The sequence below is a fragment of the Ammodytes marinus genome (genome assembly GCF_949987685.1).
Source record: "Ammodytes marinus genome assembly, chromosome: 22".
Lineage (NCBI taxonomy): Eukaryota > Metazoa > Chordata > Actinopteri > Uranoscopiformes > Ammodytidae > Ammodytes > Ammodytes marinus.
The window spans coordinates 18,520,307-18,543,515 of NC_137226.1; the positions used below are offsets into that span (position 1 = coordinate 18,520,307).

Genomic DNA, 23,209 nt, shown 5'->3' on the forward strand with positions numbered 1-23,209 from the left:
ACAAACAAAGAAGATACAGGTGAATATTTGAGCGTGTCTTAGGCTATGACTGTGAGTCTCTTAAGGTGTCACATACTGATCACCGGTATTAACTTAATGACTCCTCTTGGTAGTTCAGTTATTTTCTGATTTAGTGTCTGCGATGACTTCCAAAAGGTAATAAAGGAAGGCAGAACAAGATGGTACAAGGGAAAAATCTAATTGAATATACATTTTAAAGTTTGATGTAAACCTCTTCATGGCACTAGACTATTGCTGGTAATATAGACACCTGCTATCCTACACAACGCATCGAGTCTCACCCACCCACTTTCCTCTACCATCTGAGCCAGGTTCCTACTGTATGTAGGCGCTCACCCTAAATAGCTCAAGACAGAGTTACATCAGATCCCAAAGTCCTGCAATGTCAGTAAAAACTATAGCATTTAGTCTGTGTTGAATGGGTGGACTGTATAAGGCTATTGGGTTAGAGCAGAGTGTCTTCCTGGGGTGTCGGTAAGAACACACAGTAGAGCAGTGGTTCTCAATTATTTTCTGTCATGCAAAAGGGGGACAGAATTTTTTTCGCGCCCCCCCCCCCCCCTAAATTGAAATACTATTGAGAACATGCTAATATTTATTTATGTATCTGTACAAAACCACTGTATGAGTTTCTGGCACGAGCATTCTGCATACAATCACCTTATTATCAAATTAGATAACAAAAATTAGCTGAGATAACTTCTGCAGCAAAAAAATTCAAAGTTCAGTTTATTAGCTCAATTTGTAACATTTAAACAAGACTGCTCAGTCTGTGTGAATCTCAGGACAGAGAAACAAGAGCAAATGATTCACTGAGGTTTGCATTTCATTCAAAACATTTTTAAACTGTAAACATAGTTAAGGTGGTGTCTTTTTTTTATTATAGTGATGCGATAACCAATAATTCATTAATGTTATTATTAGTCTACTTGCTTGATTTCTTTTTAAATAGGCTACAGAGACACTTGGAGACACATGTGGACATTTATTTACTGCAAATCGCGGCCTTTCCCGCGGATATGACCATACACAACCACACATCGCGCTTGCTTGGAAATCAAGGCAGCCCGCGCCCCCCCCCCCCCCCTTCCTCCCCCCGACAACTTGCGCCCCACCATTTGAGAAGCACTTCAGTAGAGTATATGATGCAGTCATGGGCTTTAATAGCAGACTTTGGTGGTTTAAAACACAGCACAGCGAGGTCTGCATAAGTGACAGAGTGTGTGGTCTGAAAAGGAAATAGACAATAAACCACATTTGCATTAATATCGAATAATATAGGCTACAGTATGTTCACAATATACAACTGATAAAGGAAATAACAGTAGTGCCTGTGCATTACTACAGGTAGGCTAAACAGACATACTCTTTCACTAACAGGCTGTGTCTGAAATCGCACACTTCTGTACTTACACTTACTTTTTTGAGTGCACTTTGCGCAAAAACGGAGAGTGTGCCAAAATGCAGTGCACTGTAAGTTCCTCGGTCGTGCACTCAAAACGGTCTAAAACTTGAGTGTGGAGCGATGGACACTTTCCACACTCAACGGCCGCCATCTTGCCTACGTAGCGGAGAGGACGGGACATTAAAATCAAAATAGAGGAGCTTGAAGCAACTGTGGAGACGGACGCGCTCTACAAAAGTTAAATTACACATTTGTTTAGTTTTTCCGTACAACTACACTGTTTTAGACTGTATCCGACCGTTAAAAAAAAATACCACCGAAGAAGAACCTTCAAAATACAAAGTCATTTCCGGTAGGTGCGCGACGGCAGTTTGGACAGTGCACTGTAGAAATGAGAGCACTGCGTCTATAAGTAAGTGTACTGTAGGGATAATAAAGTGCACTCAATGTAAGTGCACTTACGTGAGTGCGCGATTTCAGACACAGCCACAGTGTTACAATGGTGAAACACAAACCAGTGTTAAGTGGTCAAAGGCGGGAAACATATAGAACAAAGGGCTTAATGGCTCATTAACGTGACCGTTACACTAGTAAACGACCCGCAAATTCACACACACAAAAGATCGCCGAAATTGCACTATATGTAGCGAAACAACATTAATATCAGGGGCTTACATATAATAGTGTGACACCAGGCTAGTAACTTCAACTAAGGAGACATAAATTAGGATAATGAAGTGGGCAAAATCGCCTACATAATAATTAGCTTAACACAGGCCGTGATAAACAGGTAATAAACTCACTTTGAACACTCATAAAGTTTATGAAATATACAAGTCACGGTAGGCTTAACTTAAAGCATCTTATGTGCCGTTCACAATGGACAAACTCACGTTTTGGTCAATAACGCACACAAACAGACACTACTCCTCCGCTGAACTCTCTGCCCCTCTGTGCGCATGGAATGTCCAAAAGTAATATGAGTGCGAGTGCGGGTGCATGAGGGAAGCGGCCTTTCCAACAGTCTGTGTTTCAAACAAGAGGCTGGTGGTTAATGTCTGAAATTATAATTACGCTTACATCCCCATAATGGGATCAAAAACATGAACCATAATTGATTAAATGATGCTCAAATAGCAAACGATTCAAAAGTATTCATCTAGGGACTATCAAAGGAACATACTAATGGCTTTCTACATCTTTTACTATAACCGACAAACCATCTATTGTTTACTTGAAGATAGACCAATCGATTGTGTTAGCTGAACGATGGAAAAGACTCTAGAAGGACTGACCTACAAAGATGTATCACCGGACTCTGTAGCTTCCGTCAGCTTTATGGAGGGTTTTCGTCTATTCCTTTTTTTTTAAGATATTTTTTGGCATTTTCAAGCTTTATTTGACAATACAGAGTTGAAATGGGGAGACAGAGATAGAGGGGGGATGACCTGCAGTAAAGGTCCACGGGTCGGACTCAAACCCGTGACCACTGCAACGAAAGGCCGGAGCCAATATGGTACGCGCTCTATCCACTACGCCACCGGAGCGCCCCGGGTTTTCGTCTATTTCAGCCCATTGCTTTGGTTTAAAGGCCTGAAGCATTACAATTTTGGTTCATTCTTATTGCTCTCATCAATACATTTGTCAACAAAACAAAAAAAAGCTACATACTATCAATACCAGCCAAGCCCCAAAAGATCATAGGACAATGTTAGAAACTAGCTGGGGAGCATAGTGAAGCACTAAGCAGTTAAAGAGCCAGCTCAGGTGTTGGTGGAGACCAAAACCGTGCTAAAAGGAAATGGAATATACTTACGGTATATTCATCAGATGGCAACAAGCACAACTTCAAATAAATGCTAATGTTGCTATCAACTAAGGTGAACACACATCAACATGATGATGATAATAGCTTGTTATGCAGCCCTTAAATCGCAAAATAAATGAATTAAAGCAGGTTTAACTGTCAAATTGTAGCCAACGTCCCTGACAACAAGAAGTTTGTTTACATTGTTTATTTTTATAGCACATATTATTTGCTATGTTAATTCCAATCTTCAATTCATAAAAAACGTAAAGAAGGTCATTCCTGCCACAAGGGGATGAATGAATGAAGTACAGTATCTGTCTGTCTGTCTGTCTGTCTGTCTGTCTGTCTGTCTGTCTGTCTGTCTGTCTGTCTGTCTGTCTGTCTGTCTGTCTGTCTGTCTATCTATCTATCTATCTATCTATCTATCTATCTATCTATCTATCTATCTATCTATCTATCTATCTATCTATCTATCTATCTATCTATCTATCTATCTATCTATCTATCTATCTATCTATCTATCTATCTATCTATCTATCTATCTATCTATCTATCTATCTATCTATCCATCCATCCATCCATCCATCCATCCATCCATCCATCCATCCATCCATCCATCCATCCATCCATCCATCCATCCATCCATCCATCCATCCATCCATCCATCCATCCATCCATTTAGTTGTTCATTTTCTTTTATAAGTTGGAGCCACGCACGAAACCTTCACGTTGCTGTGAACAAAGCACTAGAACATACTGTAAGACTATGAAAACCTTCAATCCTAAAAAGCACTGCACTTTCACATTAATAATTGAAGCTACCTGGAGAATGTTTGTAGTTGACAAAATCACTGTTTGTCAAATCAGTGAATCATGGGGCCAACAGAAGTTAATACGCACTATAGCTTTAAGAGTGAATACGGTGCCTTGAAGGAACGAGACAGAAGACAACGTATGCACACGCAAACACTCACCTCTCTGTCTCTCTCTATCTCCAGGCCCGCCTCCCTCAGGTTGGCCTCAAACTCCTCTCTGATGAGACGCATCTCATGGTCACCGGGCTCTGTCAAATCGGTCCCTCCTCCCGCAACCCCAAGCTCCATGAAAACCTCCCCATCGCTCAAGGCCTCTGCTCCAGGCAGGCCGCCGTCCCTCCCTGCCCCAGCATCAGGCTCCACCGCTGGGGGGAAGTTCCCGTTAGAGACGATGGATAACCGGTCGTGTGATATGGAGGTGCTGGGAGCAGAGCGTATGGAGCTGTGCCGTCGCTTGTGGTAGACCAGGACGTAGTCAACTTTCCGCCGGCCGTCGGTGAAGCAATGGCCTTCTTCACTGACCTGAGGGCTTGAAGGTGAACCCACCACCTGAACAGGAGACAAGAGAAATCCAAAGATATACAGCACATATACACTGCAGGCAAAAACATTGTTTTTTCGAGCAATGGTCAATTTGGAGATTTTTGTCTGTTATGTTTCCATAATATTTCTTCTTTTATACAATTATCAATATAATGTCCAAAACGTTCATTTAGGTGTTTATTTGCAATTATTTTCTGTTTGCTTTGAACTAAAGATTTGAACTTCTTAAGCCCTTACTTTAAATGAAACTTTCCATAATCATTCTCAGCACTATTCTGAAGGTAATTACAGAAGGATTGGTTCATATGTTGATAATTGTCTGATTTATGATACATTGTCTTCTTAGAAACATTCCATAAATGCATTTTTAAGAGCTATACATAATGTTTTTGATTTATAAAACAAAAAAGTTTTTATCCAAAATGTGTTCTGTAAAAACTTTGGACACTAAAATGTTGTTCAAATGGAATAAAGATGTTAACATCTAGAGTTTTGTTGCCGAAGTAAATCAACTGGCAAAGTTTCAGGATATCATCTACTGTATAAATAAAACAGTTGAGCCTATTCACCAACAGTGTCTCGGCTTAAACGCAGTAGCTGACACACAGTAGCACTAATCACTGTGACAGCTAGGAGATAGAGCAAACCAGTTTCCATCATAATCTAATGTGTTTACAGCAAGCATAGCAGAGAGTCAGTCAGTCAATTTACCAAACACATATTGTTTAAAGACAGCATTGGCAGAACCTTTAAGCAGCAGCATGGTTATGTAATAGCCGATTGAATGAACTTAAACATCTACTGCACTGTCAGCACACGCAAACAGAAGTGGCTTTTGGCAGGTTCTCAAAAAACACTGAAGTGAGAACCTCCAGCAGCAGAGTGGGCAGTCAGTTCACCTTTGGCAGTTTTATTCTTTATTTAGACAGAGGGAAAGTAGAGAGGGAGACTAAACATGGAGGGCACAAGAGGGAACGCTCTATAGGCTCTGGGCATGCTGGGAGATTGTGCAGTTTTGCAGCAGGCTTCTTACCTATCAGCAGGACATGTTTCTAACATATGGTGTTGTGCATCCCTATGTCTATTAAACATAAGTGTTCCCTAATCATATATCACATTACATTTTTAGTTGGAATTTGACTAATACATTGAGTAGAAACAACATTGCGACAGCATTTGACTTTGTTTTTGTATCTATAGCAGGGGTGTCTGCTTTTTATTGGCCCGCGGCCGATTTTAAAAATATAATGTAATATGTTATTAATATGTTGTAATCATTTTTTTTTTTCATTTTTTCTTCAATAGCTTCAAATTCATCTGACACTGTGTCTCCAAATAATTTTTTCATACAAAATTCTTCAGATTTAGCCTCTTAATTTGCCTCTCAAAGTGCACCAGATTCATGCATTTCACTTTAAAAAGTAAAAAAAAATCTCACGGGGGGGCATACCCCGGAACCCCCCTACGAGGGTCGGGATCTCGGCTGGCTACTATTTTCTCCCAGCTGGACATCGGAGGCAATAGCAGATAACACTGGGTGTCTGAATGGCATTTAACAATAGTCAATGATTTGGTCAGCCCTAACATTGGAGAGGGGCCCCCTAGTCAAATTCTGCTTAGGGCCCCACGAAGGCTTGGGCCGGCTCTGAGGGGAATGTGTCTGTTTAATTTGCAAGGAAAGTGTTGCCGTGAAAAATTATAACAATTTACGAAGACTCAATTAAACTAAACATCAGAGCCTGATAAATGTGTTATTTTTGCAAAGTGGCCCGGGCCTTTGTAGATATTTCTGTATGTGGCCCTCAGTGAAAAAAGTTTGGACACCCCTGATCTATAGCCTAATGGATTTCTTCTTGCTCAAACTTTTGCTCTGACCACTCATTTAAGTGCAATATTTGACCAGGGAAATAGGCTAATAATGGAATGACACTTCAGTGTAGGAAGAGGCTGTGGTATAAGTCTGCTAGCTAGCTTAGCTGTAGCTAAAGCCAATTAATAAAAATAATGCTCATAGCCATTTTAATTGTATCATAACATTTCCTAGCTAGCAAACAAACTGTTGTAACCTGACACTTGACTTAACAGCAACAACTTCAAGCCAGGCCCGGTTCTAGAAAGTCAGACTTGGGGGGGCCCGTAGAAATTTGGGGGGGGCACAATGGGCAGGGAGACCGAAGATGCGAGCGCGCGCAGAGCGCGCGAGCCGAAATTTTTTGCCCTTGTAAGATCTCTGCGTCTGCTTTTTGGCACATTTACTGTGAATTGTGTAGAACACAATATGCAAATAAACGTTGAGTGTTGCTGTGTGGGAAATTTGATTATTGCATGTTATTTTTCTCCAAAATGTTTATGAATAACATATAATATACATTATATACAACATAATGTGTATATATATAAAATAAATGATTGTGATGTAAGTGTTTTATTGGCTAATTTTATTTGATGTCTCAAATGGTGAATTAAATAGGCCTACTTCCTATTAGTCAATGCATTGTGTGTCTGAATGTGTTCTCAACAGGATAATGCAGAACTGATTTTAAAAAAAAATACACTTGGTTAACAGCAGCCAACAGTAGCCAGCTAATCTATATTTTACAGTAGGCAATTTAAATCATGTGTGTGTTTGTGTGTCCAACAGGACAAATGCAGAACAGATTTTTTGGGGGTTTTTTGATTTAGTTAACAGCATTCAACAGCAGCCAGCTGATCAATATTAATTTAACAGTAGGCTATTTCAATCATATATATGTGTGTGGACCCAATTAATTTTATTTGACATTTTCTTGGACAGCGAACGAAATTTTCCGTCCGATAGTGGGTCGGGAAAAAACCCAGACCCACTATCGGGAAAAAAAAAAAAAATCTCAAATTTTGGTTGGGGGGGCACAGCTCACATCTGGGGGGGCACGGCCCCCCCTGGCCCCTAGCTACCGCCGGCCCTGCTTCAAGCCATATAGCCTATAGGCTATGTGACACAAAATCCCCCTTAAAATGTTAGCTAGCTAGAGGAAAGTCTATAGGCTATATTGTTTATGTATAGCCTACACATTTGAAATGCCTCTGCATTTAGCCAAACAGCTAACGTCAGTGCTGCATTTCTCTTAACTCTACCTTAACAAGTCGGCATAGGCCAACTTAACATTTTCATCTGTGATTTTACCATCCTCTATGCCGTAAGACTGTGTAGCCTACTGCTAGCCTACTTGTCAAAAACATCAGAACATGTAGCTTAAGGGACTCACTAACTGGTCATGGCTGTCAGACAACATGAAGTATAGCTTGGGTCTGGCTGTCATTGAAATATGGCCGCATGCTTTGTTAGTTCCAGATTTACTAAAATATTTAAAAGCCCCATGGCACCCAAGGTCCTCCCTCACAGGTGTCAACCTATTCATGCTGTTTAGATCTATTCTAATGGCCGCGTGAGCTCTGCTTGATTAATATCTTTCTCGCACCTGTTGGGTGGATCAATTTAAACCTTTTTAATTTTCCTTTTTTTCTTTGTTCAATAAATCCTGTCAAATGCTCTACATCCTCAGAGTGGATATGATGCCCTACATGGTGCCCTCATAACTGTACAAAATGGAACAATAGACTGGACTAGAAAACCATTAACGGTCTCCTGCGAAGAAGCAGCACTGTTAAAAATGTGTTTAAACGTACATAATGTCAAATCATAAAATGTTAGCCTAATAAAATGCTAATACAATTTTGAAATAATTTTGTGGAATTTAGGCTAACCTACTATTTTTATCAGGCTACTTTATAATTGATGTAATGTGCTTGGAATTATAGCAATAGACCGCAATAGAGTAATTCCGATGAAACAATAATATTCATTGGAAGTTTTGGATAAGTTTCCCTCCACTGAGACTTGCGTACAGTGGGCTGCATGCATTATGCAAGAACGGCTGCTATCATCCAGCTCCAAGAACTTTCCCCGGGGAGTTTGTGTTTGCTGACAGGATCTAATGAAGACGAACACACGTCTAGAAGCGAGCTAGTTCAAAGAAGAGTGGGGATGCTCCGGGGGACGTTCCCTGAGAGTTCCCCAGATGGTTGTAAATCCTTTATAGAAGCTCACCTGTTTACCCTACAACAAACAATACTATTTGAACGTGGCCTCATTGTGGTGTCACACAGAACATTATAAAATCATAATACTAAAAGGTTCATCACTGTAGTGTATCTTGTCTTGGCCTGTGCTTCCTGTGCTGTCAAATAGTCTCTTACAATAGTAGCATTGCTTCATAAAGTAAATGTTGGTGAGTAAGGCTACACTGTGCAGCAATCTGGTAGAGTTTGCAACAATGTCGCCAAAATGTAAATGCACTTATGAAAACTAACACAGTGGGTCGTTCTAGTTGAAGTAAGGCAAAGGCAAAGTATTTTGAATGCTGTTGTACTCACTGGGATCTTGTCTTCACTCGGGGACGTCTGCATGCTGTTGCGCTTTAAACACACGCACACAAGTAGAAGAAGGAGAAGAAGAAGTCAGGGAGGGAAAGTTTGCAGGAAAAAACAGCCCGATTCATCATCATCATCATGCCCACCATCACCATCGGCCCTAAATGACCCCCCCACCCTGTGTCACTCCAGTTTAGTCCACAGTCCAAGAGGAGCTGAGCGAGCGCCCGTCCGCACCACGTCTCATGGCTTAGCGCCGGAGAAAGAGAGTGAGAGAGAGAACGAGAGAGAGAAAACGAGAGAGAGAGAGAGAGAGAGAGAGAGAGATGTGTCAGTTTGAAGAGGCTGCGCATATAAAGACTGAGCGCGCCGTGATCACATGCTGCTGATAGTCATCTATCCAACGGTGGGATGTGTGGAGGCTGCCCGCGCACCCTTTGGAGCGGGAGCGTGCCATGTGCCGTCTTCGATGATGCGAAAATATTTAGCCTAGTTGGCCTATTGAAGCTGAGTTTCAAAATGCCGTTTTAAGTAGAAACATTTTTGACAAATAGGTGAAATTTCAAATATTTTTTTGTTGTGTAGTCTCAAGTGTTTGGGGAGTTTGGCTGTTTCTAAATGAGGCTATGTTTCAGATTGTGCTGAAAAAAATTGCCCTTCAGAAGTTGAAAGTGACGTGAGTTTTTTCTTTCTTTGCTCTTATTTCGAAAATATCAGGTGTGGGTGGGGACACATTTTTTGCAGTGTGGGTGGAGAGAGAGAGAGAGAGAGAGAGAGAGAGAGAGAGAGAGAGAGAGAGAGAGAGAGAGAGAGAGAGGAGCCTTGGTTGTTGCTCTGACAGCTCACTGATGTAATTGGAAAGAGACCTGTTACGTGTTTTGTTCCTAATAGATACACCATAATCATCACAGAAACAGCTAAGCATACAATGTATTTGCTTTGCTTATTGTCAAGTAATCTGAATCCCTGACTGCTCCTTACTACCTGGAACATAGCCATAATAATGCTTTGTTACCAGAGATAGTAAATAATAAAAAAAATAACAATAAACAGAGATTATAACCACATGTAACCGCATGCAAGCTAAAAGCGATGAAATACAAATGTAATGAATTATGTTGTTAGCATGAAATGGGTGATTAATGTGTTAATGAATACTATGATTTAAAGTACATTTGATTTAGAAGTACAATAATGTGTTATTATTAGGGCTGTCAAGCGATTAAAAAATGTAATCTAATTAATTACAGGCTCTGTAATTAATTAATCTAAATTAATCGCATACTTTTATGACACTTTTATACCTGTTTATAAACAGCTGTATAGCCTGCTACAGTTTGTTTCTATCTCTCTCTCTCTCTCCGTCTCTAGTAACTTCTGTCTCCACAACAGACAGCGCTGCACTTCCACAAATGCCTATGCCGATTCATTCACCATCATCATACTCATAGGCAAAAATATTGACACACACACACACACACACACACACACACACACACACACACACAGGGTGTCCGCGGGAGAGGAGACAGCTAGCAAACAAAATTGAGACACATGGAGGAAGATTGAGAGATACTGTTTTGAACCTATATTGTTGCACCAACTAAATCAATAATGCACAGACACTGCGGAGAATAAAGTAAGATGTCTTCCTACCTTCATGCTTATTTTCCCAAAGCATCTCTTAAACCGTCCATAGAGCCCTCGGCCCCGCCCTTTCCTCTGCTTCTCTCTTTACTTTTCTCCCTTTCACCCGTGCGGGCCGTGTATGCAAGCTACAGGTGCAGCTCGGTGCAGCTGCGCACCACTTTTGCACCGGGTCAAAGGGCATTATAGAAGTGCGATTAATCTGCGTTAATTTTTTAAATCGCGTAAATTTTTCTGTGATTAATTAATCGAAATTAACGCGTTAATTTGACAGCCCTAGTTATTATGTTAGAAATATATACAGAGAGTGTTATCAGAGTTGAAGTGAGAAGGGGATAGGTCTGGGCATGCTGAAACATGTCTGGGCATGTTTCATAAAGTGTTGATATAACAGGGTGGAAAGTTAAGCTGTGTTCGGAAAGCCATACTAACGTCCTACGCATACTAATTTTTACTTCAATTTGAGTATGTGACGGTTGGGTATGCGAGTTTGGGTATGCGAGAAATTCCCGGATGAGTACTAACTTCCGGGAAGATTTTGGGTATAGATTGATTGGATACTTTTCCCACTCAACCGCCCCACAAAGTCAATTCTACCCGCCCAGGTAAATGAAATATTTTCGAGCAAGTTGCTAGGCAACGACATTGTTTGGGGTCCGCGATCTGACAACTGTACGTGCAGTCATACAATAGATAAGAGATGAAGATAAATACCTAACAACATTAGAGTTACTAAGTGAAATGAGTGATGCCAGTCTCATAGTGGAGAGAGATCAGAACTGAATGCTGTGTTCGACCACACACCGCGGCTCGTCCAGCTCAACTCACAGACAGCTGAGTGCTGTCTGATGAGCCGGACAGAGAGCGTCGGAGGGATCCTCTGCCTCAAAACATAATTATAAAACAAGAGGTCTAAAACACAGATGATGAACACAGGACTGTAAAAATCTAGTTCAATATCTAACCTGTAGAGGGCGGTTATACGCTAAACAGCGTTTAAACTGCCTGAATCTTATAAGAAGAAGAAGACATTATTTATTGCTTGAGTATACTTAAAAGTAAACGTTTCGACGCACCTCACATACACAATCGATCTTTGAGTAGACAGTATATAGTATATAGATGGTGAGTATGTAGGATGTAGGACGCTAGTATGGCTTTCCGAACACAGCCTGTGGGGGTTTTGCCATGAAATCAGGAAGTGACCAAATATGGCGACTCAGCAAAAGCAGGCTGAGAGAAAAATGGGAAGTCAGGGACAAACAAACTAGTAAAATGTATTCATCCAGAAAATAAAGAGAATATAAGGCAAGGTTTTGCGGAGAAAAAGTCAGTTAAGCCTCGTCGGACCTCGCGGACGGAAGCAAGCAGACCTCAGATCGACCACCCCGAAGAAGCAAGCTATGGACCAAGGAAAAGACTTAGTCTCTGGACGAGACAGAGAAACAGAGCAGCAAAAACATCGCAAGACTTAAGGCCAGGACACACCAGTCCGACTACCCGAAAATGGAGTTTGCCGATTCAGGGAGCTCCAGTCTTCCCATCGCGGCCAAAAAAGTGCAAAGAACACACCAAGCCGACTGCTGACTTTCCGTACGCTCTGCGCTTGGACGTAATGTCTCCATAACAGCAGGCGGCGCTAATCTGTATTGTGGCCCGAAAAAATACGGAAGCCGGAAATGATGGGACGGCTCTCTAGACCATAAACATAGATAGAAATACGTATTTATATTTATGGACCATAAAGAGCACCATTTTTAGCAGAGAGTGTCGAGCATGGTGTCGAGCAGTCAACAAGGGTTGATGCATGTGAGTACTCGCTGAACGAAACAAACAAACACATTAAAACAATGGCTAACTGTTGTTAGCTGTTTGTGCTACCCGCCTCACTTCCGGGCTTCACTGATTCGCTAGCCCTCCACAAATCAAATTGCTCCAACTGAAAGACTGCACACCGCCCAAAAGAAGCCCGACGACATCTACGACGACCGATTTCACGGCACACACCAAACAGATTCGTGTCCCCGCCCCCTCGAGACTCTACGACGGCAATTATCGGGCCGGTGTGTCCGGGCCTTTAGAGAACTCAACACCCTTCATCAGCTGAATCACAGAGGACCGACCACAAGAGCGCTTAACCACTTCCACCCAGCTGAAAAGGACATTTCGAGAGAACTCTTTGTTTCAACGCTCACACTTTTGGACTGAGTCAATCAAGACCGGACAGCTAGGAGGTTTGGAAGGCTGAGTCTGACTAGGCTCCCCTCTCCTCTCCCCGCCTCTTAGGAGAACTTTCTGAGACTTTGGACAAAGTTCGGAAGGATCTCTGTGCAGTTCCCAGGCAACGGTGAAGGAGAAGTTGCTAGGCCGAGTGACTTCCCCTCTGCCTCTCCACAACCCAACCGGATACCGACAATCCCCGCTTCAGCTCTGTTGCATTGAAGGTTAGATATTAGACGATAGAGTAGGGACCATTGTGAGAATAACCAATCAATGTAAGTAATCATTTTTTAATCTGAACTGAGCTGTATGCCTGCCTTTAATAGCAATACAGCATTTAATCTTCATTTAACACGTCGTTGTGGACATTCAATCATTATCTTTTCTGAGGTTGTAATGTACTAGGTAAAGTGTGTTCTTACATCTACAAAAGGTTCTTATAGGTTACTTCTAGCCCTTTAAACTAAACATACCCTTATGGCCTACTGTCCTGGCCATTAAAACCCTATCCTAGCGACCATACCAAGAGCCTGGATCATATAGAGGAGAGCTGCCGTTAACTGATGCGACTGGTGTGACAGTAGGACCCGGGGTCTATTCGGTCCTACTGCTGGGCCAGTGTAAGCAGGGTAGACATCAGGACGAAGGCAGTTAGAAAAAGCTAGGCGTGTCTCCTCGCCACCAGCTTAATTATTCCTAGTTTATCCTTGAACGGGTAATACTCTCAGGTGATAGGAATCGGACCCTTTAAACGGAGAGCGGGTTACCGGAACCTCCTGTACAGCGGTAACTACAACTCCGGGATCTATCATTATGTCCCTGCATTATATTTCTAAACTATTTCTAATTTCACTGAAGTCTTTTTCTCACAGTCATGTTGAAGTCAGTTTAAACGTCATGTACATCTTTTATTTTGAAAGCCTTAAAGGACTTTGAAAAACACATTCTGGAAAGCAGCTCCCTTCATCATCATCATCATCATCACAGACTGGGATATGAAGTGTTTCTCTTATGTGCTAACTCATACAATGATGCAATGCTATGAAACACGCTCCCCACACAGGAAATTATTTACTTATTCTTCCGAGTTTCTTCTTGTGCTTTTCTGAGCATTTTTAACCTCAATCTGGTTCCTGAAAGGAGGAAAAAGTAGTGTTGGTTAAGTTCAACACACAGACATACACACACACACACACACACACACACACACACACACACACACACACACACACACACACACACACACACACACACACACACACACACACACACACACACACACACACACACACACACACACACACACACACACACACACACACACACACACACACACATTTCAGCTGGTTCTTAAACAGTATTCACCTGTAACAGAGTCTTTAATTCCTGAGCCAAGGGCTCTTCTTTAAAGGGTTGGAGGTGCAGTGCGCTGTAGGGCATGACCTCCAGTCTCAGCTCAGACACGTCCCTGTTCTGTTGGCACATGGAGCTGTGGATGGATGAAGACTCACTGAGCGCTGTGGCCACTCGCATGAAGCCTGAACCACGGGTCCATGAATCTGGAAGACAATTAGATTGGAACATTGGCAACAAGCTTCCTCCAGAATCACTGACTGCACCTTTTTAACATTAGAGATTGAGGTGGTCAAAAAGCACAGATGTAGGCCAAGTTTACACTGAGGGAAAGTCAAGTTCATTTTATCCATATACTATGACACGGATAAGACATTTGAATCCATTAGATTCCCACAATGCAGGGGACCACACTCAAACCTTAAACAGGGCAAATGTATAGAGCTTCTTGGATGATTCACGTATTAGGTGTGTGTTCTCACATCTTTTTCCTGTGCAGCTTTCTATTTTATTTTTTCCAGGCAAGGTCAAGCAGCCGTACTAAAACTTTCAAAGCTTGGATTAGATTGTATGCGCTTCAAAAATGGACATAACATTAACATAAAAATATCTTCCCAGCTGTCATTTCACAAACTGACTGAAACGATGGCTGAGGTTCCTCAAGGGCTCGGGGAGAAAAAAGTTTGCAGGAGAAACTTGTTGCTTAACCTTCAATTGAGAAGTGAACCTTAGAGCGCCTGAGTTAAAAGTAAATGTCAGTGCTTTGCCGGCCCATTGACCCCTATCAATAGTTTGACATTTTCTGGAATAAGCTTTCCCCCCCCTTTCTTTCTAAGAGTTCAATGAGAAGATCAGTACCACTGTTATAGTCTCCAAAAAGACTTCAGTCCAGGGCTGGTTTGGTTAGTTTAGCTAAGCACACAGACTGGATTCTTTCTTTTTTTAAATATTCAGTTAGAACCAGGCTATCTATCTGTTCTACCGTGTTTTCAGAAATGATGCTAAGCTAATACCAGCTATAGCCTTCTAGACAGACAGTGCTACAGATGTCCTCTTCCAACTCTTGGCAGGAAAGTTTAGTCTTCTCCATAAGATGATACCAGTGTCAAGTCTGTAAGCTGCCCAGTATAAATGCAGTGCTCTATTTGTAGCTCCGAAAAAACTCCAGGGGGGCACCGAGGGGGGAGCCTCGCTAAGAAGCACCTTGACATCTGTCATTAAGACAGCACAGAGAATTACTCACCCCGCTTTTCCTCCCACTCATTTTCCAAGCGAGGGTGGCAGTTATTTCTTATCAAATCAATCAAAGCTATGGGAACCTTTGGGCTACGGTGGCAGACTCATGATTCCTGGGTTTTTAGAGGATCAACGTTTTCATTTCCCTGCTCATTGCTATGCAAAGTGGCCCGGCGGCGAGGCTTTGTTTCACACTGTGCAAATTGCTGAGTGTGTCAGTCAATCAAACCCTCTGTCTAAAAAGCACTTTGCAAAGGCCAACTTCTCCACAGTCGGACGCAAATCTGGAAACACAAAGGACAGACTATACTGTGAGACAAGGAAACAAAAACCACAAAAAACATAGAAATGTTGCAAACAAGATTGTTTTAGTGTGTGTGTGCATAGGGTGCAGGGAGGGTGACTTGTTGCTCAGCCATTGTTGAGTGTTGAGGACTGTGATTTATCCAAACTCTTCCTCCGGGGAGGGTCCAAACCTTTCCCCATCTCAAATCAATCTGACTGCCATGTTGTCAGTTTAACCTCAACACATTTCCATTTTCTTTTTCCTTTTGCAGTAAGGTTACTATGTGTGTGTGTGTGGTTATTTTAGGGATACAGACAGCTGTAGCCATAGTAACGCACCAGGACACGTGCTGTGCTCTCATTTCAGCACCACGGACAGCTCCCTCTCTTTATTTCATTCTCTCTCTCATACGCACACACACACGCACACACACACACACACGCTCACACACACACACACACACACACACACAAACACACACACACACGTGCACATACACACACACACACACACACACACACACACACACACACACACACACACACACACACACACACACACACGCACACATGCACACACACACAAACACAAAGCACATTGAGTTGTACAATACTTCAACATCCTGTATGGTCATGAGTTAAGATCTGTCAGCAAGGTCAAGACTTGGGTGAAATGTTGTTGTAACGTCCCTATTAAGGCATTTTTCTCAAAGCGTGATATTCTACAGCATCAGTTAGTGTTTGTGTTCCCCTGCAGCTCACTTGCACAGTATAGCCTGGAGGTTAGAGAGAGGCAGGCCTGGAACTGGAAGGTCGCCAGTTTATCTATCCGTAGGAGGGGAAAAAGAACCAGAAAATCCCTCTTGTATAAATATGAAGCAGGGCATCCAGAAGGAGGCTGTTTTTTATATAAAATGACACAAAGAGTAACTGTGTCCAATTGCAAATTCCTAGATCTGTACTATTTCATACACAACATTGGAAATATTACCCATTCTATGTCTCAATGCTTTATTTAGTGTATATTTTTGAGGGAAAACATCAAGATTTATATTCATTTTTGCACTAGCATTTTGTCATATTGAAAGGTGGAGTCAGCCATTTTGCAGAAAGCTTGTTGTCGAAATCACTTTTTGTCAAAATCCGTGAATATCTCGTCATGATGTGCTACCTGTCCATACTGTGAATATGCTAAAAAGAATCTGGTGTTAAAACCCCGCCTATAAACTATAGCTACAGATTGTCGGTCCGAGCCCCTTTTGTTTACATACCAGTTTACAGAGCCTAGCCTGTGTATAAACAGCAGCCTTTGTTTCAGCGCACACAAAGTACCGACAGGTCGTGAGAAGATATTCAGATCGTGAGGAGATATTCAATAATTTTAACAAAGAGTGATTTTGACAACAAGCATTCTCCAGAATGGCTGACCCCACCTTTAAATTCTGTCATCATATCCAATGACACATCCCCTCTCACAAGGTGTTCCTGGAGACATATGATTCTACACTGGGGTTTCATTTTAACTGTGAGTGCCTTTTTGTGTGCCTGACATCCGTAAGAAAACAAGCTTCCCCAGTTCCCTCTACGTGTTTCATATATCAGCCTCTGTAGCAATATCACACGGTGCCCTGCCCCTCACAATGACTGTGTAAGATACACACACTCGCTGTTTTCAAAGTGATCCTCTAATGGCACAGACAAAGGGCATCTTTCAGTGCACAGCTAATGGGCAGCAGCACAGCACAAAGACTGATGCTTTTATCACATGTTGCCTCAGCTCAGGTTCGCTGATTATATAGAGGCATCTGCCAGGATGCAACCGAACACATCATTACACCCTGTCTTATATTTTTAACATGATATAACCATCTCCATTTAGTCAAAGTCTTATTCATTGCAAGTAGAAATATTTTGAGCATTTTAAAGTGACGTACATGATCTGCAACACCCGATTGTTAAGCCTGAATGAAATCCCAATTATTAAAGTCCTCCTCCATTTTAAACATTTGTTTTGCCATTCTGTTACCTAGATATTGGACAATAGACAAGTGTTTTGACTTTCATCTACTGGAGGTGTGAGAGAGTGGAGTTCCCTGTGGAGTTTTGGATCTCTGGTAGCACCATGATGCCTTTTTCTTCGGTGTGTGGGACCCCATTTCAATGGAATACACAATCCTGCCAATGCTTTCAAACTATTCCACTGATCCACAGGGGGCGGTAATGTGTTGAGAAATACAGCAATGCGCCAACAGAATCGGGGTCGGATTGGGATCAGATACAGTATTTATAGCAAGTAGATATGGATGTAAACAATGCAGGATTTACACTTAGAGTACACATAACGTGTAGACATCCAGTCTAGTGTGGAAGCCAATCGTTGTCCAATATGAAACACAATGTATTCAAGTATGAAGTGGAAACTCAAGTGCAAATAGACATGGACATTTCATGCCCAGTAGGTAAACTTCAGCAATCACAATATATTTGCATATAAATTGATTCTAGATTTATTTGTTGGCACAGTTGAAGACTTTTAAACAAGGCAATTTGAGTTTCATGAAGAATAACCATATCCAATACCAACTGTTATTGCACTGAGAGTTTTTTTCTACATTTTGGATCTTATCTGAAGGGTTATCTTTAATTTTTCCAATTTGCCATTCTGCGTAATCATAGGAGCATAGGAGCCAGGCAGGTTTGAATGAGCCAAAGGAAGCCATTGTGTGCAACAGCTGGAACGTTATTAATAGCAATCAATCATCCATCTTATCCATGGAGGAGTTGGTATTAGAGTGACTTTTGGAGCACATAACACAACAGTAAGCCCAGTATTAAATCCTCATTCCCCTGTCAAGAGATCATATCGCCTGCCTGCATCGTGTCAAACTCTTTCTCTTGGAGCAGAACAATAAAATGTCCATGCACTACCAAAGTTGCCTCTCCTGAAGTCAGCCTCTCAGCTCCAGGCCTGTTTCAAACAGCAGGGGGGAAAGCCTCATTTAGTCTTGGCCTTTTCAGAGTTTATGATGTGGTAGAACTATAAGCCCCATGCTGCTGGTACCGACACTAAACCAAAAAGTTTCAATTAAATTTAGCCTCAATTCACCACACTTTACAGTCTGCCATGTAAACTAACCCGGATTACCGCACTGCCTGAGATGTAGTCATCCCTACAAACGGATTCACTTGGTTCAAATGTGGCACCAGGGTTCCTCCAGGGCAGAGAAGGAGAACAAGGGGACCACAGTAGTGCAGAGGGTTCTGAATGAATAATCCAATTAAACTTCGGCAGCCTCACATGCAACTGTACACCCATGGCTGCCGTATAGAGCCGCGTGTTGACGGCTGCCCCACGCGGCCTGCTGACACACACACACACACACACACACACACACACACACACACACACACACACACACACACACACACACACACACACACACACACACACACACACACACACACACACACACACACACACATACACACACACACACACACACCAACACACACACACACACATGGGAAATGGGAAGGGACAAAAGGAGGGTTACTCTACGGTGGTCCAGTGAAGTCTAGTGTGTCCTTTTTTGATGGGTGAGGATGGGGGAGGGACAGGCCACACAAAGGAGGGTCCGGCTGGGTGTTTTTCTATATAGGGGACTGTGGCACTCACCTGCACAGTTAGAGGAGGGGGATCTGCGGAAAGCCATGTCAGCGCAACAAACTTTAAGTGTCTCCAGGCAAAAGGCAGGCCTCGTTTGTCTTGAGCTCCCAGTCTGTCACACAGTCAGTCAGACAGTCAGTCAGTCAGACAGACAGTCAGACAGTCAGACAGTCAGTCAGTCAGACAGTCAGTCAGTCAGTCAGACAGTCAGTCAGTCAGACAGACAGTCAGACAGTCAGACAGTCAGTCAGTCAGACAGTCAGTCAGTCAGTCAGTCAGTCAGTCAGTCAGTCAGTCAGTCAGTCAGACAGTCAGTCAGTCAGTCAGTCAGACAGTCAGACAGTCAGTCAGTCAGACAGTCAGACAGTCAGACAGTCAGTCAGTCAGACAGTCAGACAGTCAGTCAGTCAGACAGTCAGACAGTCAGTCAGACAGTCAGTCAGTCAGACAGACAGTCAGACAGTCAGACAGACAGTCAGACAGTCAGTCAGTCAGTCAGTCAGTCAGTCAGTCAGTCAGTCAGACAGTCAGACAGTCAGACAGTCAGTCAGACAGTCAGACAGTCAGTCAGTCAGTCAGTCAGTCAGACAGTCAGACAGTCAGACAGTCAGTCAGACAGTCAGACAGTCAGACAGTCAGTCAGACAGTCAGACAGTCAGTCATGCTGGTGTTGCTGTCAGCAGCATGTGAGAGCAACAACAGCAACACTCTGACTCACTGGTGCAATCCTCAGCTCAGTGGAAGCTTAGCACCGCCGAGATAATACTCTCCTCCAAATGGCTGACAAACTGTAGGCAGCGCAGACTCTACAACTCAGCTTATTGTGTACACACTTGCTTAATGCACAGCACACTGAGGGCTGTGGCTAAGAGAGCTGCTGTCCGATTGGTCCTTTCGCAAAGGAATTAAAGCCACCCTAGAGACGGGCAAGAGATTATTGGTCCCTCTAATGTGCGTTAATTACTGCGCCTTCTGTTATGGGGGTTTAGCCCAAGACCTTTTAGGTCTTCAGGGTCTGATTCATATACAGCTTAGTCCCAGGCAAGTGCAAAGTAAACTTAGACAGTGGGGGTTTCCCCCCAGGGGCAAAGAGAATGACAGTTCTCAAGAAGCAAATGTGACATGCAGAATTTGGGTCTTTAGTGACAGGTTGAAATGCAGCACATTCAGCATCCTCGCAGAGACAATAATAAGGTCTGGCTGTTACTGAATATTTTAGCAGAGAGCCTGAGAATTAGAAGGATAATATTTACTAATATAATTATAAAGTTCTAATATAGTCCTTAAAGCTATAGTGCTAGAATGTCAATCGCCTCCATGAGGACTTCTAAGAAATAACAACAACACTGTCAGGCATCTAAGCCTTCGGTGATTGCGTATGGATTTGATACCTTCTGCTGAAAGTCCAGGTTTTTCTTAGTAGAATAAACAACTGAAACATTGTATGGGTGCTTTTTGGGATTTGTCTGAGCTCCTGCACCATTGTCGGAGGTCAACACCAGTTTCTAAACGCTGCCATACAGAGAAAGTTCAACTTTGTGTCACCTAGTTTGGTGATGGCTTAAATGTAACAGACGTCATAATATATATATAGCTATATAACAAAAGTTATGCATTATAGCTTTATAGCTTTTCATAACAAAAGAGTAATACAGCTCTAACAAAAATGTAATTTTGATTACGGCCTCCAGATTGGCAAAAAATAATGATAATTTTGAAAAACTGCTGATGAGAAAATGATCTAAGGTCCGCTTACTCACCAAACTGTTTTCAGTATACGTAGTTGGTTTGGGAGTCATCATGTGATCATATACTTCTATTAGCTCACTGATAGCTGCACTGTTTCAATATTTCTTTTCAGCATTAAGTTCAGTCGCCTGCTGGTTCAAACTGTGAAGCACTGTTTATAAGTTCAATAACTCAACACCTACCTATTGCAAATGTGTCTGTGGATGGTGCGTTCTATTTCCCGTACTGTATACAGAGGTCAGTACAATTTAAGATTGTGCATCAAAGATTCCTGTATACATGTACTATGCAAAATTAAAGATACGCTGTGGTTTTTTTTGGCCTCTGCTGGCAGTATGGAGAAATGTTTTGATGAGCGGGTCCCTTTTATGTTTTTATCTCAAGCTTTCACCACAGCACCCTTGAGGATGCGTGTGTACTCGCGAAAGCACGCAGATGATGAAAATACACATTTCTGCTGCTTCATACTATTAACTTATTGACAGATCAGTAATGCACCAAGTAACCTAGCAACTGGTCGCGAAAAATGGAGAAGAAAAGTTGACAACAAAAGCATAATAGTGTTGCAAAGTGGGAGGGTTTACTGTTTACAAAAGTGTCTTTAGTCTATAGTGCCATTTCAAATGTATCTTTAAAAGTATCCTTAATGTTACTTAATATAAGGGACTCTCAAGACTCTCCTACTTAAGCTAACAATGATACAGGTTCTTATAATGGCCACCGGTTTGAATTATTTCAGTGTCGTTTCTGAGGTAACATATTATGTCAGTCATTTTTGGCATGGCGACCTTTTCTACATACTGCAATAAATACCAATGAGCCTTTTGGCCTTTATATGTTATTTTTCCGTTTTCGTTGTCTCTTGATTTAATGGACAGGACTTTGAATGAGTTATTTGCTATCACACAAGAAAATCCGCCTTGCTCGACATAAACACAACACATGGAAAGGGCTGCAGTGTCAAATCCAACATGAAGCATGAAGCAAGATTAGTTTCTTGAGGTTAAAATGACATGTACAATACATACAACTTAATGTTTGCTTCTGTCCATCTGACTGGTTCTGTTAGATAGAAGTACTAGACAGCTTATTGCTTCTCTACCACTTCATTGGAAGTCTTTAATGAAATACAAGATGAAGGGTTGATGCAGGGTTGTGCTTTTTGTACTTCCTCCCTGTCTAATTGCTTGGCCAACCTCCCCGGCGACTAATTGTTCTATGGGATGGTAACTGATGCTAAATACAGATAGAGTGTGAGAGCTAGTGTCAGGTTGCACACACACACAAACACACGAGTACAGCACGCACACACGCCGACGCACACTCCCACGCCCCCCGCGTACTCTGTCAGCAAGGGTATCTGATATGGCACACTGACCGCCAGCCCCCACAAACACACGCGCACCCAAACGCACCTCCACGCTGCCTCAAGTCTCCAGTTACAGCCGGTACAGATATGTTCAGGGTGTTTAATATTAAAGGCTGTAACATTAACGGCCAGGTGTTGTGCTCGAGGTAACTGCTAAAAGGTCAAGTTCGAAATACTGTACAGGCTGGGCGGTTGTAGCTTTCCAAGGAAGCATTCGCAAGAGTCACCAAGGTTCAATGTTAACTCAGATGAGGAAGTTGGAGTGTGGTGTTGATGTCGGTTTCCAAAGCAAGGCCTTTTGGGAAGTGTAGTTCTGGGAGGACACAAAGGGCTGATGGGACTTGGAACCCCAAGATTCAAATAAGTTGAAAGTTCACTAAACCCCTTTAGATGAACCATCTAGTTTTCAAGGGACATTCAAGATCGATGGACATTCTGGCTGGTACACATCTACTGTATGTTTGACACAAGCCAACAGTTAAGTATTTTACAAGCATTTGTATAAATGGTGTCATTCTAAAACAGCCTCACATACACACTGTGAATTCAAAAGGAAAAGCTTCTAAATCTGTATTCATATTCTTCAGGCCACGACTAGTATAGTATAGAGGCAGTCACTATAAATATACTGAAGTGTATCACACCCACACATCATAATCATGTTCATACATGTAGATGC

The 23,209-nt window shown here is 42.2% G+C and overlaps 1 protein-coding gene across 1 annotated transcript in view; it reads right to left on the reverse strand.

Moving 5' to 3' along the window:
- Nucleotides 1-9,040, reverse strand: part of ano2b (anoctamin 2b) — a gene marked incomplete at both ends in the record, with an annotated part of 66,062 nt that extends 57,022 nt beyond the window's left edge. Inside the window, 2 exons of the mRNA XM_080051290.1 lie at nt 4,211-4,600; nt 9,008-9,040. Of these exons, the coding sequence (XP_079907416.1) occupies nt 4,211-4,600; nt 9,008-9,040 (423 nt within the window). The remainder of the gene's footprint in view (nt 1-4,210; nt 4,601-9,007) is intronic.
- Nucleotides 9,041-23,209: the final 14,169 nt, after the last annotated feature.